Below are 17789 nucleotides of genomic sequence, written 5' to 3'. Positions count from 1 at the left end.
TTAAACTCTGTGACTCAATAACATTTTGTGGTCTGTTCTGTTTCTGCCTCTGCAGACGAGTGGCACGCTGTTCACTTGGATGACCTGCTGCCTCCCGAGACCTTTGCAGCCAATCTAGGACAGCTCTCGAAAATGACAGTCGCTGAGATTTTCATGAACAGCACCAAGCAGGGAACCGACACAAGTAACCAACTTCTTGTTTTATACCCATCTCTGATGTGTTGTTTTACCTTCTGCCATTTTCCTGTCCCATAAGGGGATAATAACATCAGTGGATTGAAGTTTAATCAGATAAGGAGACATCACTGTATACTAAAAAGCGACTGCGAATGGAGCTGTGGTGTTCCATGCACATTTCCTCTGAGGACTCAGTTTTGATTTAGGCTACACATTCACACAGAGAAGTAAGAGGAGGGTAGGGAATCCCATAATGCTCCTGCCTGGGTCATCCAGTCCACGGGTCCATGTGCACAGGAGTCAGAGGCAGTGCTGAGTATACTATGGTGGCAATGGCGCCATCACACTGGGCCCACGCTTGGAAGGGGCAGTCACTATGCCTTACTGGGTCACAATTGAGAATACCAGACTGCTGAGAAATGGGGCAGACTCACCCCAAACCGGTGGTTATTCTTCCATGAGAGTTACCAAACCACTCACAAAAGTAACTTCAGTCTCACCACACGGGCTAACAAGATGTCAGAAATGCAGTCTCGTTAGGCAATCCAGCCCTTATTGCATCACTGGAGTTAATGATAGTGGTCATTTAAAACCAATTTAATCAAACAAAGGGTTCTTCTGATCCAGATGACCAGCCACATACCCAGGTCAATGTATTACTCAGATTTTACTCAGTAATCATGCTGTTGCCAATCCTTAAGTATCTAATATCTGAAGGTTTTGATGCAACAGATAAGTAACATACAATTGCTCATCATTCAAGGTTGTCCAGAGGATTCCATTGCCCCTGAAGATGCTGAGAAAGCCAATGACTCTCCAGAGGAAAATGTAAGTGTCTTATCTATCTTGCCTGCCATAAATGAGCACTATCAAATCCGGTCTCAGCTTTTCAAATGTAACAGGTTCAAACTGGGGAGGTCCCTGCTTCTCCGGTTTCACTGCGCAAGGGAGGAAAGGTTGCAGGGCATCACCCCTGGCTCTTTAGAGGAGGTCATCAGCCATTCTCCCTTGTTAAGTAGTGTGGGAAAGTTGGCCCTGTGGTAAGGCACTAGGAGTAAGTTTCAGGACTTCTGGGTTCCATTTCTGGCTCTGTCACTGACTTCCTGTGTGACCTGGGGAAAGTCACTGAATGTCTCTGGGCCTCAGCTCCCCGCTGTGACTGGGAGAGGGAATAGCGCTGCCAACCTCACGAGGATAAACTCATCAGTGTTTGTGAGGTGCTCAGATACTGCAGAGATGGGGCAACATGAGATAGGTTCAGGAATTGCAGCCTTGTGATGCAGCATGTGCTTCCCAAAACTGCTACCGAGATTGCCAGGGAGCAGTGCAGATGCTATTCTGCTGATGGCTGTGAAAATGAAGAGGAAGGATGGTCTATAGTAATTTGGGCACTAGCTTGGGACTCAGAAGACCTGTGTTCCAATTCCTTGCTTTGCTGCTGACTTCCTGTGTAACCCTGAGTCAATCCCTTCGTCTCCATGTGTCAGTTCCCATCTGCCCAATGGGAACAATAGCTTTGCCCTGCCAAATATTTTTCCAGCTGCAACTGATCAGCACTGAATTCATGATCAAACAAAGTGTCCAGAAAGCTGTGATCCAGCTGGAGGATAAGAAAGACAACAGCCAGCGAGCTACAGAAAGGATACAGATTCTCTATGATGCACTTTTTCAGTCTCAGAGCAAGAATAGACGTGAGTATAAAGAAAAGGCCTCATATCTGTGTGTGACTGGATATTACAAGATGTTCTAAGAACAAACTGGATGGATCAGTGGTACAATCACCTAGGATTCCTGGATAAAATAATCCCATTTAGACATCAAATGAAAATGAAAACTGAGTGTGGAGGCCTTTCGTGCTATCAACATTTGTTAGTCCTATACAATTATTGGAGGCAACTGTGCAATCATCCTTAATGATTAAATGGGATCCAACTTTAAGTAAATTAATGTTTAAATATTTCAAACTAAGTAAATGGAAGGTGCTTTTTTATGGAGGGAAACTATAGTCTAATGGCATGTCTAATTTGATTTGTCTAATCTTTGTTGCCAAAACTAATGGAAGAAGCTACATAACTCGTCAAAAATTTACTGTGAAAACTTTCCGTGGAAAATTGTGTTCTTAACAAAACAATTTTTCTGTGAAAAGTGTCTGGGTTTTTTTTGGAAAATATAGACTTTTCATTTCAAAACTGAATAACAGCCAAACCCCAAACCTTTCAATTTGGAAATGCCACTAAAATGTCTCATGGGAGCTGTACCTCATTCTCCCATTCTCTTCTGTGGGCTGGACTCCAAGCTGGACTACATTTCCCATCATGCGCTGTGGCCGCAGTAGTCCCATGAAGTGGGGACACCGTGGTGCATCATGAGATGTCATCTGGTCTGTAGAGGAGAATGGAGCTATAGGGCACGTGTGATAGAGTCATAGAAGATTAGCGTTGGAAGAGACCTAGAAGGCTACCTAGTCCAACCCCCTGCTCAAAGGAGGACCGACCCCAACTAAATCATCCCAGCCAGGGCTTTGTCAAGCCGGGCCTTAAAAACCTCGAAGGAAGGAGATTCCACCACCTCCCTGGGTAACCCATTCCAATGCTTCACCACCCTTCTAGTGAAATAGTGTTTCCTAATATCCAACTTTAAATCTCCCCCACTGCAACTTGAGACCATTACTCCTTGTTCTGTCATCTGCCACCACTGAGAACAGCTGAGCTCCATCCTCTTTGGAACCCCTTTTCAGGTAGTTGAAGGCTGCCATCAAATCCCCCCTTACTGTTCTCTTCTGCAGACTAAATAAGCCCAGTTCCCTCAGACTCTCCTTATATGTCATGTGCCCCAGCCCCCAACCATTCTTGTTGCCCTCCATTGGATTCTCTTAGTTTGTCTACATCTTTTCTGTAGTGGGAGGACCCCAAAACTGGTCATAATATTACACATCTGTGAGGGGTGTGGATTTTTCACCTGCTTGAGAGACGTAGCTATGCCAAGGTAAATCCCTAGTGCAGACAAGACCGGAGTGCCAAATGGAACCCTCAGGTCTTACATCTCACTTTTTTCCATGAACCCTTTATCTAAGAGTTTCTTGATTCCAGTTGCAAGGTCAGATTGCTTAGGCCAAAGGAACTGTTTCAAAGAAGACAAATAGGAAATGTTTTTAGATGCACTGCTTGGAAAATGTTTTTCTCTCCTCCCCCATGGAAATTTTCAACGTCTTTTTCCCCACAAACCAAACACCTGAAAATCCAAAATTTTTTGGCCCAAAACTGCTGAAATCCAAAATTTTTGACTTTCATTTGAAATTTTTCAGGTTTGGGATTTTATGACAAAAATTCAAAATTTTGAGGAAAGCAGAGATTTTCTACCCAACTTTTCATTTAATAGAAAACAATTTTCCATTAAGAAAATGTTGACCAGCCCTATTGTGGGATAAAGTGATTTCTTTTTCTTTTATGGATAGTTGCGTGTCATCTTATGGAAGTGTTGAAAAGGAGAATTTGTAACCTTTTACAAGAACGAGAGGAGATGAGTCATAAGCCTAGAGAGTGGATTTTCCGCAGAGCTCTGTCTAGCGAGTTCATACTTGAAGGCACTTCATTCAGGTAACGTTGTATGTTCTTGTACAGTTGCATGATGTTGGCCATTTGAATTTCAAATAGCTCAAATTTTTGGAATACCAACCAGAAGTGATATGTTTGTATCACGTCACTTAAAGTATTCCTGGAAGGGGCTCGGGTACAACAGTGATGAGGGTGGTATAAGAACTTATATAGAAGACTAGCATATGTTTTAAAAATCACAATTAATCAGGGTATTGGCAACAAAATCTTAGGTCATTGGACAGTTAAAGGATCTTGTTTGTAACAATAACAAAGAACAAGAACAAAATTGATGAGCTGTATGAAATGTGCCAAACCCTACAGGTAAATAACTTGGAAGTTTTGGAAATTCATATTTATAGTATTCAGCCACTGCAGACAGCTGACTCCCAACCTGCTTGAGAGACATCACCCAGCCAATGCTAAATTTGCTCTCTGTTTTGACCTATGCTTTGTTATGATTGTTGGATGTTTACACAGCTGTATCTTAGGGTCCAGCCCTGCAGAGCAACCCTCATGTTACAGACACACAGAATGAGCTGATTGAGGCGGGGAGTTAAAAGAATTATTTTATAACATGTTTTTCCTTTTTTTTAAGGCATGTTGTCTGGATTCATTTGGAAGACATTCTGGCAAATATGTTTGCTCAAATTCTAGCAGTAATTGATGGAAACAACAACTTGGATCATATCTCTCAAGAAACTCCTATCTCTGACCTCTGGCTCCAGATGTTCAAAGATGAATCATTTCTGAAGATTAAGTATACCAGCAAGTAAGCAACTGTCAGGAAAGCTCAGACTCTCAGGATTAGATCTGAGTGGGAAACACTTTTCCCATCCTGCAAGAGTTTTTGAGATTTCAACCTTTTTTCCCCATCCTGAATTGGAATAAAAAGTTGAAATCTTGAAAATGTTCACAAACTGAGAGTCCGAAAATAATCTTGGCTCCATCGGAAAGTTCAGTTTAGATTTTGACCTTTTTAAAAAAAGTTTTTACCTTTTTTAAGTATAAATTAACTACAATCGCTAAGTGGAAAGTCATTTCAAATTATAAACCAAAACAGTTTTTTTTTTCAAAAATGTCAAAACAGATGTTTTAATGGTTTTGAAACCTTTTTCCAAAAATTGCTCAAATCAGGAGGCTTGTTGAAACCAACCCTTTTCCTGCAAACTGTTTCGGTTTCAATGAGTCATGATTTTCCGATGAAATAATTTTAATCAGAAAATTCCTAACCAATCTCTATTCAGGATTGAGAAAATCAACCTCTCTCCAGATCTGCAAAGGTACAGTGCTACAGCAGTGAGAGAGTCTGGGATGGTGGAGAGTGCGTTCATTAGACGAGTAGATGCATAGTGAAGTGGGAAGGCAACAGATGTATAGAAGATTAAACTATGGAACTCACTGCATCGGAACTGTATGGAATTCACCGTATCAGAAGCCAAAAATTTAGTCAGACAACTATGGGCACAGAATTACAGGCAAAGCCATTTGTGCCAGCTTTTATATGCATCATTATTATATGTGTTGTTATTCTTCTTCGTATTTATTTATAGATCCTTAGATTATAAAACCAGAAGGGACTGTTGGAATCATAGAGTTAGAAGGGACCGCAAGAGTCATCTAGTCTAGCCTCCTGCCAATATGCAGGGTTTGTTGTGTCTAAAGATAGATGGCTATGCAGCCTCCTTTTGAAAACCTCCAGTGAAGGAGCTTTCACGATTTCTCTAGGCAGTTTATTCTGTTCTCCTACTGTTCTTACAGTTAGGAAGATTTTCTTGAGATTTAATCCTAAACTGCCATGCTGTAGTTTGAACCCACTGCCTCTTGCCCTGAAGCAAGAGAGAACAATTTGTTCTCCATCTTTTTTATGGCAGCCTTTCAAGTAAGTGTTTGAAGACTGCTGTCATGTCCCCCTGTAATCTTCTCTTTTCTAAACTAAACATACCCAGTTCCTTCAGCCTTTGCTCATATGACTTGCATTCCATCCCTTTGATCATCGTCACTCACCTCTGGATCCTTTCCAGTTTCTCCACATCCTGTATATATAGCAGTGACCAAAACTGGACACAGTACTCCAGCTGAGATGTAACCAGTGCCGAGTCAAGTGGTACTATCACTTCCTGTGACTTACATGCTGTGCCTTTGTTAATGAAACCCAAAACAGCATTTGCTTTTTTTGCAACAGCATTGCATTGTTGATTTTCAAGTTCAGTTGTGATCCACGACAACTCCCAGATCCTTTTCAGCAGTGCTGCTGCCAGGACAGTTTCCCCCCCCCCCTCCCCACCGCCCCTTCTGTATTTGTGCATTTGGTTCTTCCCTAAGTGCAGCACCTTATATTTGTCTTCGTTGAATTTCATTTTGTTGTCTGTAGCCCAGTTCTCCAATTTATCAAGATCCCTCTGAATTTTAGCTCTATCCTCCAAAGTGTTGGCAACTCCTCTAGCTTTGTGTCATTTGCAAATTTGATCAATATGCTCTCTATTCCTACACCCTGGTCATTAATAAAGATGTTAAAAAACACCAGACCTAGACCAGATCCCTGTGGAACCCCACTTGAGACCTCCCTCCAGTCCAACATCATCCCATTAATAGTTACTCTTTATTTGCATTTTTTTATCCAGTTATGTATCCACTTACTGGTAGTTCTACTGAGGCTGAATTTCTCCAGCTCACTTATGTCATGAGAATGTCATGTGGGAATGTAGGAAAGCCTTGCTGAAGTCCAGGTATATTATGTTCACCACATTCCCCATATCCACCAAAACAGTTACCTTGTCAGAGAAAGAAATCAAGCTGGTTTGTCATGATTTATTCTTAGTAACTCCATACTGGCTGCTAGTGGTTATCCCTTCAGCCTCCAGGTATTTGCAAATTAAATGTTTTATACATGGCTTTAATAGCTTCCCAGATATCAGAGTCAGGCTGACTGGCTTATAGTTCCCAGGCTCCTGCTTTTCTCCCTTTTTAAAGATGGGCACCGTGTTAGCCCTTCTCCAGTCTTCTGGGACCTCTCCTGCCATCCATGAGTTTGCAAATATTTTTGCCAGTGGCTCTGATATTTCTTCAGCTAATTCCTCAGCATTCTGTGGTGACCAGCATCAGACTCTGATGGTCTCTGGCATGTTCTTTACTTAATCTGATCTGCAACCCTCCCCCTTTACTGTCTATGATAACTTTGCTAATCATCCAGTCACATGTTATTTTTTGTGTGAAGACTGAAGCAAAATAGATGTGAGCGTCTCCACCTTCTTATTCTCCATTACCAGCTCATCTTTTCCTTGGAGCAGCAGACCCAGACCACCTCAATCTTTCTTTTCTGTCTGATGTATTTGCAGAACCCCTTCTTATTGTCTCTGACATTTATTGATAGTTGTAACTTATTCCTTGTATGTTTTTTTGGTTTTTAGTTAGCTAGAAAGTTATGTGTTAGGATTATTCAGTCTGACCTCCTATATAATGTATCCCAGAAAACCTCATAACTTCTGCCTGAGCTATCTGCGCAGTCTCCCTCATACAACCAATGAAATTGTTGCATGCAAATTAGCTGTAAGGTAAGGGTGATGATTCATTGAGTTACCTCTGATATCACAATGGTCTAACATGCTTGGCATGGCATAGACACATGCTTTACTATAGCTGTACCCTGCATGGGTGTAATTTGTTAAGTCAGATTGGCTGAGAACTTAAAATGTGGATGGTAACAGACGGCAAATCCCCTTGATGATTGAACTTAGCTGAGAGCTGGGAACAAGAGCCCAGCTCTCCTCAGTCCCAGTCCAAGCCTTCAACCACTAGAGTCACTTACCTCCCATAAATTGTCACTGTAAGGAATTATTTTGTGGGGCTGTTCAGGGAAGGGTGGAGGAAGTAATCCACGGCCTGGAAAAACATACATGTGAAAGACTTAACAGACTGGGGTTGTCACCTGAGAGAGGAGACATGACAAAAGTGTATAAAGTAGTGACTGATGTAGAGAAGGGAGCATCTTGTTCTCTCTGTCTCATAATGCAGGAACAAGGGTGTAGGCTGCTAGTTTGTTCTCCACCCCAGGAAGGTCTTACTCCAAGCCTGATCTCTTTCATGCCCTTACCTCCGGGCACAGTTTTCAAACAAAAACTCAAACTAACACAAAACAAAGTGATTCGCCTGCCCATCACAGGCTGTAGTGGCCCAGAAGGCCTGTCTGCTGCAGAGTCAGTCACAGGAGCCAGCCTCCACCCTGCAGCTCTTCCCCAACTGAGCACTCTCAGCCCTTTAGAGAGAACACTTAACCCCTTCCTAGCTGGGTCTGATAGATGAACAGGCTGGCTGGCCCCAGGCCTATGGCCCCTAAAGGGGAAGACCACCCTTTTACAAAGGGAACAACTGATGGAATTGAAAGGCAGCAAATTCAAAACCAGTCGAAGGAAATGTTTTTTTTTCCCACGCAACACATAATTGTTCTCTGAAACCTACTGCCACATTAAGTCATTGAGGCTGATAACTTAGCAAGATTTTATATATATATATATAAAAAATTCCCCTCTTACCCCTATGGGTGGTATGTGTCTTCCTCAACCTCGGGTCCTCTACCAGAGGCCTGGGAGTTTGAGGGTTCTGCGCAGTATCTTAGCTGTTCCTAGCACTGTGTATGCTGTTCCTGCCTGCATCTTACATCCTGCCACTATGTGTTGGACTGTCTCTGAGGCCTCTCTGCACAGTCTGCACCTTGGGTCCTCTCTAGTGTGGTAGACCCTGCTTCAATGGATCTGGTGCTCAGTGCCTGTTCCTGTTGCTGCTATGATCAGTGCCTCAGTGCTGTCTTTAGTCCAGCCCTTTCCAGCCACTGGTAGGATTTCCCAATGTCAGCCACCTCAGCTATCTGTCGATGGTACATCCCATGAAGGGTCTTGTCTTGCCATGGCACTTCTTCTGCTTGGTCTTCCTCCCATGTCTGCTGCTGCCTCAGGCATTCTCTCAGCAGCTCATCTTTGGGGGCCATTTACTGATGTACTCTGGATGTTCCGGGTTTCGTCCAGGACAGTGGCTTTGACGCTCACCAAGCCCCGCCCGCCTTCTTTCCGGCTGGTATACAGTCTCTGGGTGTTGGACTTGGGGTGGGAAACCTCCGTGCATTGTGAGAGCTTCCGGTTTTCACTCGGCAGCCTCCATGTCCTCCTTTGGCCAGCTCACTATACCGGCAGGGTATCTGATGACGGCAGGGCGTATCTGTTGATGGCGTGGATCTTGTTCTTCCCACTGAGCTGGCTCTTCAGGACCTGTCTTATCCTTTGGTGATACTTGGATGTTGCTGTCTTCCTTGCCTCCTCATCGTGGTTTCCATGTGACTGTGGGATGCCAAGGTACTTGTAGCTGGTCTGTATGTCTGCTATGTGGCCCGCTGGTAGTTCCACCCCTCAGTCTTGACTACTTCCCTCTCTTCACTACCATCCGGCCACACTTCTCCAGTCCGAATGACATCCCGATATCCTCACTGTAGATCCGCGTCAGGTGGATTAGCGAGTCGATGTCTCGTTCATTCTTAGCATACAGCTTGATGTCATCCATGTAGAGGAGGTGGCTGATGGTAGTTCCACTCCTGAACCTGTACCCGTATCCAGTCCTTGTGATTATCTGGCTGAGGGGGTTTAAGCTATGCAGAACAGCAGCGGGGACAGTGCATCACCTTGGTATATGCCGCACTTGATGGCCACTTGTGCAAGCTGCCTTGAGTTGACTTCTAGTGTTGTCTTCCATAGTCCCATTGAGTTCTTGAGGAAGGTCCTTAGTGTCCTGTTGACTTTGTATAGCGCCAGACATTCACAGATCCACGTGTGCGGCATTGAGTCGTAGGCTTTCTGTAGTCAATCCAGGCTGTGCTCAGATTGGTCTGTCTAGACCTTGAGTCTTGGGCGACTGCTCTATCTATGAGCAAACTGGTGTTTTGAGCCTCTGGTGTTGTTCCCATGCCCTTCTGAGCTGTGCTCAGTACTGGCCATATGGTCCTGTAGCTTGGCGGCTATGATGCCTGATAGGACTTTCCATGTTGTGGGGAGGCAGGTTATTGGCCGGTAGTTGGACGGTTCTGTTCCCTTGCAGGGGTCTTTCATGATCAGCACTGTCCTTCCTTGTGTTAGCCAGTTTGGGTGGGAGCCTGCTGCTAGCAGCTGGTTCATCTGTGCTGCTAGGCGTTCATGCACTGCTGTTAGTTTTCTTTAGCCAGTAGGTGTGGATCATGTCTGGTCCAGGTGCTGTCCAGCTCTTTGTTTTGACCCGCTGGCTGGATGTCTTCTACTGTGATGGTGACTGGTTTCTGTTCTGGGAGATTGCTGTGCTCTGTTCTCAGGTCCTGCAGCCACTTTGCACTGGTGTTATGAGTCTTCTCTTTCTCCCATATGTTCTTCCAGTACTGTTCAGTTTCTGCTGCTGGTGGCTCTGCTGTTATTGTGTTGTTGCACTGCAGTTGGGAGTACACCTTGGATGGTTCTTTTGGAGAACAGGGCATTTACTTTTTTGGCCTCTGCTTCTCTAGTGTATCTCCTTAGCCTGGTAGCCAGTGCTGTGAGCCTTTGTTTAGCAGTCTCTAGGCTTCAGATGGAGTCAGGCCTTGTATTTTTTCAGTAGCCGAGTCTTATCCTTAATCTCTACACCCTTCTGTAGTTCCACCAGCTGACTAACTTCTCTCCGAGTCGCCTTGTCTTATCCTCCAACCTCATTTTCCAGGGTGGGTACATACTGTTGTTCTTCTTGATCGTGTATAGCCAAGCATCTCCAGGATTACAGAGGCTGTAGCGTATACCAGTTCATTGGTTTGAGTTATGGTGGTAGTGGGATTGTCATGAGGGCTCTATTGGCATCTTCTAACATACTATCTGATGGTACTTCTCCACTGAGCCTTGGTAATCGGTCTCGAGGATTGACTGTAGCTAGTTCTCATGATCTTATGCCTCATATCAGCTGCTGTGCTCTGCAATGGAAGGGGGTGGCAGTGAAGTTTCAGCTTCAGTGTGGGCTGCACAACTCCACTTGTTCTTTCCAGGTCTTCTTGAGTCTGGGATGTAATGTGGAGTTGGTCTATCTCAAGCTGTGAGAGCAGCTTCCTCTTTACTATGTTGAAGCGTTGGGTAAAACTAGCTGTTTCTCATAAGTGTGGATGTAGTCTTTTGTCCATCCACAGTAGTCCCTCATACGTTCATATATCCCCTCTCATTAGGTCTACTGTTGTAGTAGCATTCCATCAATTCCAGGTTCTCTGTCTCGTCCATGGAATGGTTTGTTCCAGTAGCCCACTTATCGTCAGATTGTCACTGTTCCTCAACATCTGGCGCGGACCTTGTTAAAATGCCAGCGACACTCCGAAGCCGGCATGACTCTCCCTAGTTAACGTCGTCACTCTCAAATCTTGAGGTAGCAGGTGAGTTGCTTAGGGGGTCTCTTGCCCAAGGACCCCTACTGGAAAGTTGGCGTCACCACCAGGATTTGAACACCCCGGGCTCTCACGTCATTGGTTTGTTCCAGTAGCCCACTTATTGTCAGATTGTCCTGGTTCCTCAACATCTGGCGCGGACCTTGTTAAAATCCGGGCAACATCTGAGCCGGCATGACTCTCCTAATTCATGTCACTCTCATATTTGAGGTAGGCAGGTGAAGCATTAGGGGGTCTTTTGCCCAAGGACCCCTACTGGAAAGTTGGGTACCAACCAGGATTTGAACCCCGGTCTCACGTATCAAAGGGCGGCATTCTTAACCGCTATGCTATCCAGTCACTGTAGATACATATAGATACACGTTTGTTTGTTTGTTTGTTTGTTTGTTTTAAACACTCAAGGGCCCCTGATGCTAAGATTTCTGTGTTATCAATGAGCGAAGACCCCAGCAGATCCACACAGTGCTGCTTTCCATTCAGCTGGGTTCTGAAAGCTCGCCTGGATGAGATATGGGAGACAGTCCATCGGGTAAAAGGTAACTTCACATTTTCTGCGTCTATTAAAATTAACTGCAGTGGAAAAAAATATGGGACCCAATTCTCCTCTTGCTCTTGCCAGAGTAAATCCAGACCAGGTTTACAGAAGAGCTACATGTGGAGATGTCTCGTAATAGAGAGTGCTGTGATCTAGCAGAGAGAAGCAGAATGAGATCCACTGGGTGGGAGCTGAAGGGAGACAGATTCACACAGGAAATAAGTAGTACATTTTTAATGAGGGAAGTTAACAGGGAGAAGCCATTAGCCCAGCTCACTAAGGGTACGTCTTCACTATCAGCCGTATCGGTGGATAGCAATCGATTTCTCGGGAATCGATACATCACCTTTCATCTAGACACAATATATCGATCACCGAATGCGCTTCTGTCGACTCCGGAACTCCACCAACGCGAACGGCGGTAGCGGAGTCGACAGGGGGAGCCGCAGACGTCGATCCCGCGCCATGAGGACTGTAGGTAACTAGATCTAAGATACTTCAACTTCAGCTACGCTATTAACGTAGCTGAAGTTGCGTATCTTAGATTGATCCCCTCCCCTAGTGTAGACCAGCCCTAAGGTACGAGGTGGAATCCACATCACTTGGGAGTTTTGGTTGTGCTTAACTAAAGTTGGTTCAAAAATTTTAGTCAAAACAGTTTGGTGTCAGAAAACTGAAACTTTTCATGACATTTTGTTGATGTAGATGAAATTCTGTTAGAAAACAAACTGGGAAGAAATGTTCAGAAAATGTCAAAACATCTTGTTTCAACATTTTCACAATAAAATTTTCCATTTTTTTGTGTTTCTAAAGGACATTGTTTTGCAGTTTATCTTATACATACAAAATTAAATAAAAATGGTCCAATCAAAACAAACCATTGCAAAATTATCAAAATTAATCATTTTGATTGACCCAAACAAAAAAAATCATAACTTAATTTTGTGAAAATTTTTAGAATTTGTCTTTTTGTCGTGATTTGTAACAAAAAAAATGCTAAATGTCAAAATTTTTCATGGGACAGAAATCCATTTTCTGACCAGCTCTACTTTTAACTCAGCCAAATGCCAGGATCAAAGAATGTAGGTCACTCTTACCAGATGGCAGACTGTATCCTGGAAATCAGTGATATGGGAAAGGAATCTGTAGATAGATCTAGGTACTCTCAGACTGGGTCGCATACTTGCAGATCAATAGGGTCTGTGCTTAATCTTCTGCTGCTTAGAGGAGTCTTGCTGGTGGGAGCGGGAAGAGTTCCTCATTGAAGATTGCCCTGTCTGACTGTCTGAGCCTTCTTGTCCTTTGTAAACCCAGTCCTTCATTTCTTGAAAAGGTAGTCAATTGCTCCATTCCCCACCCAGCTAGAATAACCTAGAACCTCCCCACCCAACTGGAATGAACTAGAACATGGCCATATAATTCTATCAAGTAGCTATTTATAATGGAGAAAAACTGGATTCCCGTTGCCCTGCCATGCTTATACTCTTGCCCCCACCCATTCACTTGCATATTAATAATTACCAAACAGTATTTATAGTGATTTGCTATAACTGAATAAGTCCCTCTCCTTTGTTCATTCTGTGTCATCCTAGATTATCCAAAGGACCCTACTGTGGACTCTGCTGAGATGTTTCAAAGCTCTATCTTGAATATGCCAGTGCCAGATGGCAATAGTCCAGAAATGGTTCAGCGTTATGCCAGTGATTTTGTGAGGATGGCTTTTCCAGGGCAAGATGTTCAGGTTTACGAGGTAAATGGGTTTCTGCAGAAAAGCAATTTTAAACGTCACCAGGCTGAATGGTTGGGGTGAGTTTACCAACGGTATAGTAGACATATTAGGCAATGCAGGAAAAAATAAATACCTTATGGCCAGACCTCCAACTGGTGTAAATCGGCCCTCACTCCATTGGTGTTAATGGGGGCAGATCCCCAGCTGGTGTCAATCAGCCATAACAACATTGGAGTAAATGGGCCAGACCCCAGATAATGCAGAAAGTGTCTGATTTCCTTAAAAAAAATTAAATTTTTTGTAGATTTTTTTTCATATAAAAAAGGTCTTGCCTGAGTTTTTTTTAGAAAAAAGTTTTTGGTTTTGATTTTTAACAGTCAAAATTTTCTGCCAAAAGAAGAAATAATACTTTTTATTTTATCACCAGATTTTGTCTAACGTTCTCATAACTGGTACAAAGCGGCTCTGCGCCTCTTTGCCACATGACGACGTGGGGTTTTCCCTGATTTGGCTGCACATTGAATATTTCTACCTACAAGAGAATTATCAGCTGTTCATCAATTTAGTGAAGAATGAGGAGACTTTAGTCAATGAGCTGCAGAAAGTTTATAAAGAAGATACAACTAAAATGGTGAGTGAGGTTACCTGAACAGTGTTTCATTGTTGCTCTTTGCAACCTGTAATTGTAAATGGGAATCATCGTCGAGAGGGTGTGTTTCTGCTGGATCCCACAGGGACTGGGTTTTGGCCCTACGCTATTTAAAATTTTTAGTGATGGTCAGGAAGAAAACACAAAATCATCACTGATAAAGTTTGCAGCTGACGCAAAGATTGGGGGAGTGGTAAATAATGAAGGGAGCAGTCACTGATATAAAGCGATCTAGATCACTTGGTAAGCTCAGTACCAGAAAACAATGTGTGTTTTAATATGGCTAAATGTATATGTATGGGAACAAAAATTGTTGGGCACACTTACGGGATGGGGTGGGGAATGATCACAGGAGGCAGTGACTCTGAAAAAGACTGGGGATCATAGCGGTTAATCAGCTGATCATGAGCTCCCATTGCGACACTGTGGCCAAAAGGTCTTTTGCAATCCTGGGATGCATAAATAGGGGAAACTCAAGTGGGAGTGGGGAGGTTGCATTACCTTTATATTTGGCACTGGGGTGGCTGCTGCTGGAGAACTGTGTCTGGTTCTGATGCCCGTAAGTCCAGAGGGATGTTGATAAATTGGAGAGTGTTCAGTAAAGAGCCATGAGAATGATTAATGGATTAGAAAACCTGCCTTATGGTGACAGACTCACAGAGCTCAATCTACTTAATTTAACAAAAAGAAAGCTAAGGGATGAGTTGATCACAGTCTATAAGTGCCAACGTGGGGAACAAATATTTGATAAAAGCTTCTTCAGGCTAGAAAACAAAGGAATAACATGGTCCAGTGGCTGACAGTTGAAGCTGGAGAAATTCAGATGGGAAATAAGATGCAAATTTTTAACAGTGAGGGGAATTAACAATTGGAACCATTTACTAAGGGTCGTGGTGGATTTTCCACCACTGGGAATTTTAAAATCAAGATTGGACGTTTTTCTGAAACATCTGCTCTGCTCCAAGCAGGAACGAATTCAGCAAGATTCTATGGCCTCTGTTATGCAGGAGGTCGGACTAGGTGATCACTGCGGTTCCTTCTGGCCTTAGAATCTTAGGCTTAGTCTACATTAAGGGAGGGGGGAGTCGACCTAAGTTACGCAACTTCAGCTTTGCGAATAGAGTAGCTGAAGTCGGTGTATCTTAGGTCGATTTACCTGGCCATGAGGATGGCGGCGAGTTGACCGCTGCCACTCCCCTGTCGACTCCGCTTCCCCCTCTCGCCGCAGTGGAGTTCCAGAGTCGATGGCAGAGCTATTGGGGATCGATTTTATTGGGTCTACACTAGACGCAATAAATCGATCCTTGATAGATCGATCACTACCCGCTGATACGGTGGGTAGTGTAGACATACCCTGATTCTAAGAATCCTCCATGTATTTCCCTGCTTCCAATGACAGAATCTGTAGAACCACAGGGTTAGAAGGGACCACAAGGGTCATCTAGTCTAACCGCTTGCCAAGATGCAGGATCTGTTGTGTCTAAACCATCCAAGACAGATGGTCATTCAGCCTCCTTTTGACAACCTCCAGTGAAGGAGCTTCCACGACCTTCCTAGGCAGTTTGTTCCATTGTCCTACTGTTCTTACAATTAGGAAGATTTTCCAGAGATTTAATCCTAAACTCCCATTCTGTAGTTTGAACCCATCGTCTCTCGTTCTGCCTCTTGTTCTGTGACAACAGAGAATAAATTTTCTCCATATTTTAATAACAACCTTTCAAGTATTTGAAGACCACTATCATGTCCTCTCTTAATCTTCTCTTTTCCAAACTAAACATACTCAGTTCCTTCATCCTTTGTTCATATGGTTTGCATTCACCTCTGGATCCTTTCCACTTTCTCTACATCCTGTACACAGAACTCCAGATGAGGCCTAACCAGCACTGAGAAGTGCAGTACTAGCACCTCCCATGACTTGCATTGTATGTCTCTGTTAATGCAACCCAAAATTGCATTTGCTTTTTTTTGCAACGCCATTGCATTGTTGACTCACCTTGAGATTGTAATCTGTTGTCCCTGTGTCTCAGTGTGTCACAACTGAGAATACCAAATTCAGGACAAACGGCTGAAAAATGGGGCAGACTCACCCCAAACCAGTGGTTATTCTTCCATAAGATATACCACACCTCTAACAAGAGTAAACTTCTGTCTCACCATACTGGCTAACGAAGTCAGAAATGCAGTCTCCTTAGGTATCCCAGTCCTTGTTTCATCACCCAGATACCAGAGGTAATGACGAGTGGTTATTTAAAACCAATTTAATAAAAAAAAAGGTTCTTCTGGTCCCAAAGGACCAGTCACATACCAAGTCAATGTGTTACCCAGATCTGACCCAATAATTGCGCGGTTGCCAATCTTTTAGTGTCTAATAGCTGAAGATTTACTTATGAGGGAAAAGAAAGAGGTGAGAGTTAAAATGATCAAAGGAATCAAATACATACAGACCTTGCAAAGTTCTTGTATCAGGTTTGAAGCAGTGATGGAATAAACTGCTGTGCTGACTTGTTAAGTCTCTGGTGACTTCCAAAAGATTGGAAGGTCCTCAGTCCATTGGTTAGACTGCTCCTTTCGATATAAGTCCTTAGTCCAGAGATCAGAGCAGGAAAGAGGAAAACAGAGATATTTCCAGGGCCTTTTAGAGCTTCTGCCATGTGGCGGGAAACCCATTCTCCCAAGGAAAGCTCCCAGCACAGTTTGTAGAAAAGTACAGGCACAAGATGGAGTTTAGGGTCACATTGCTAGTCACATGCCCGTGCATGCTTTGATGAGTCATAGCAGGAGCCATTATTCATATTCTGGCTAAAACATCCTCAGGAAAGGCCATAAGGTGGAGATAAGCTTCTTCTGTGACCCGTTGTTTTACTACATGGGCCATCAACTTGAATAGCCCATTCACAATGTGCTGGTTAGACTGGATGTAAACTACCTGGTGGTTGTCACCCCAGGAGCAAACACATCTGAAATATTCGTACATAGTCAATATTCATAATGACAGATACAACAATGACGCATGCATACAAATAGGATAGTCGCATTCAGCAAAGCATAACTTTTCCAGTCACACTTTACATAATATACTTTGTGTAATATTTGTAGCAATTATATAACAGTGGTAGCAACATGATATACATGGTTATATTTTAATCATATACCATCACATCCACCACAACTCCCAGATCCTTCTCAGCAGTGCTGCGACCAAGCCACGTGTGCTTTGTATCATATGATATCCTTGGCATTAGGAGTTGGTCACTACAATTTTAAGCCACCTGGTTTTGTTTGATGCAAGTGTCGTCTACACTAGATCAGAAGCTGTGTTATCCAAACCAGTTTTAACCACTCTTTAAAAATGGCTTATACCTGCCATGGCCCTGTCCACATTAACAAGCCAAATCAGATTAAATCCACGGCAGCCTGAACCAATTTAATGTCATGGTTAAGGGCTGGCTCCAACTCCTGTGGATGTCAGTGGGAAGATGGATTGATTTCATGGGGTGTTAGATCAGGCTTAAAACTTGATTAGGTGACAAGATCCTTGACTCAGGGCACTTAGGTCCTGAAGAGGAGGGGGAGTGATGTTCCGTGGCACTCTTACAGTCTGCACTGCTTGGAAACAAACGTGGGATTTCTCTCCCTCCTTTCCTTGTTCCTTTGCCTGGGCAGCTGGATGTGTAACACGCTGGCACTGTAGTTGTGAC

At 43.5% G+C, this 17789-nt stretch overlaps 1 protein-coding gene across 1 annotated transcript in view; it reads left to right on the top strand.

The window, feature by feature from the left end:
* Positions 1–17789, top strand: part of LOC116825110 (E3 ubiquitin-protein ligase rnf213-alpha-like) — a 142277-nt gene that overhangs the window by 80007 nt on the left and 44481 nt on the right. The window contains exons 30-37 of the mRNA XM_075065869.1: positions 56–184; positions 941–1005; positions 1718–1868; positions 3632–3773; positions 4369–4542; positions 11581–11714; positions 13306–13463; positions 13870–14073. Coding sequence (XP_074921970.1) covers positions 56–184; positions 941–1005; positions 1718–1868; positions 3632–3773; positions 4369–4542; positions 11581–11714; positions 13306–13463; positions 13870–14073 — 1157 coding nt within the window. The remainder of the gene's footprint in view (positions 1–55; positions 185–940; positions 1006–1717; positions 1869–3631; positions 3774–4368; positions 4543–11580; positions 11715–13305; positions 13464–13869; positions 14074–17789) is intronic.

The sequence above is a fragment of the Chelonoidis abingdonii genome, chromosome 4, assembly GCF_003597395.2.
Source record: "Chelonoidis abingdonii isolate Lonesome George chromosome 4, CheloAbing_2.0, whole genome shotgun sequence".
NCBI lineage: Eukaryota > Metazoa > Chordata > Testudines > Testudinidae > Chelonoidis > Chelonoidis abingdonii.
Note: the sequence above shows the minus strand (reverse complement) of the source record. Positions and strands in the feature narration are given on the sequence as shown.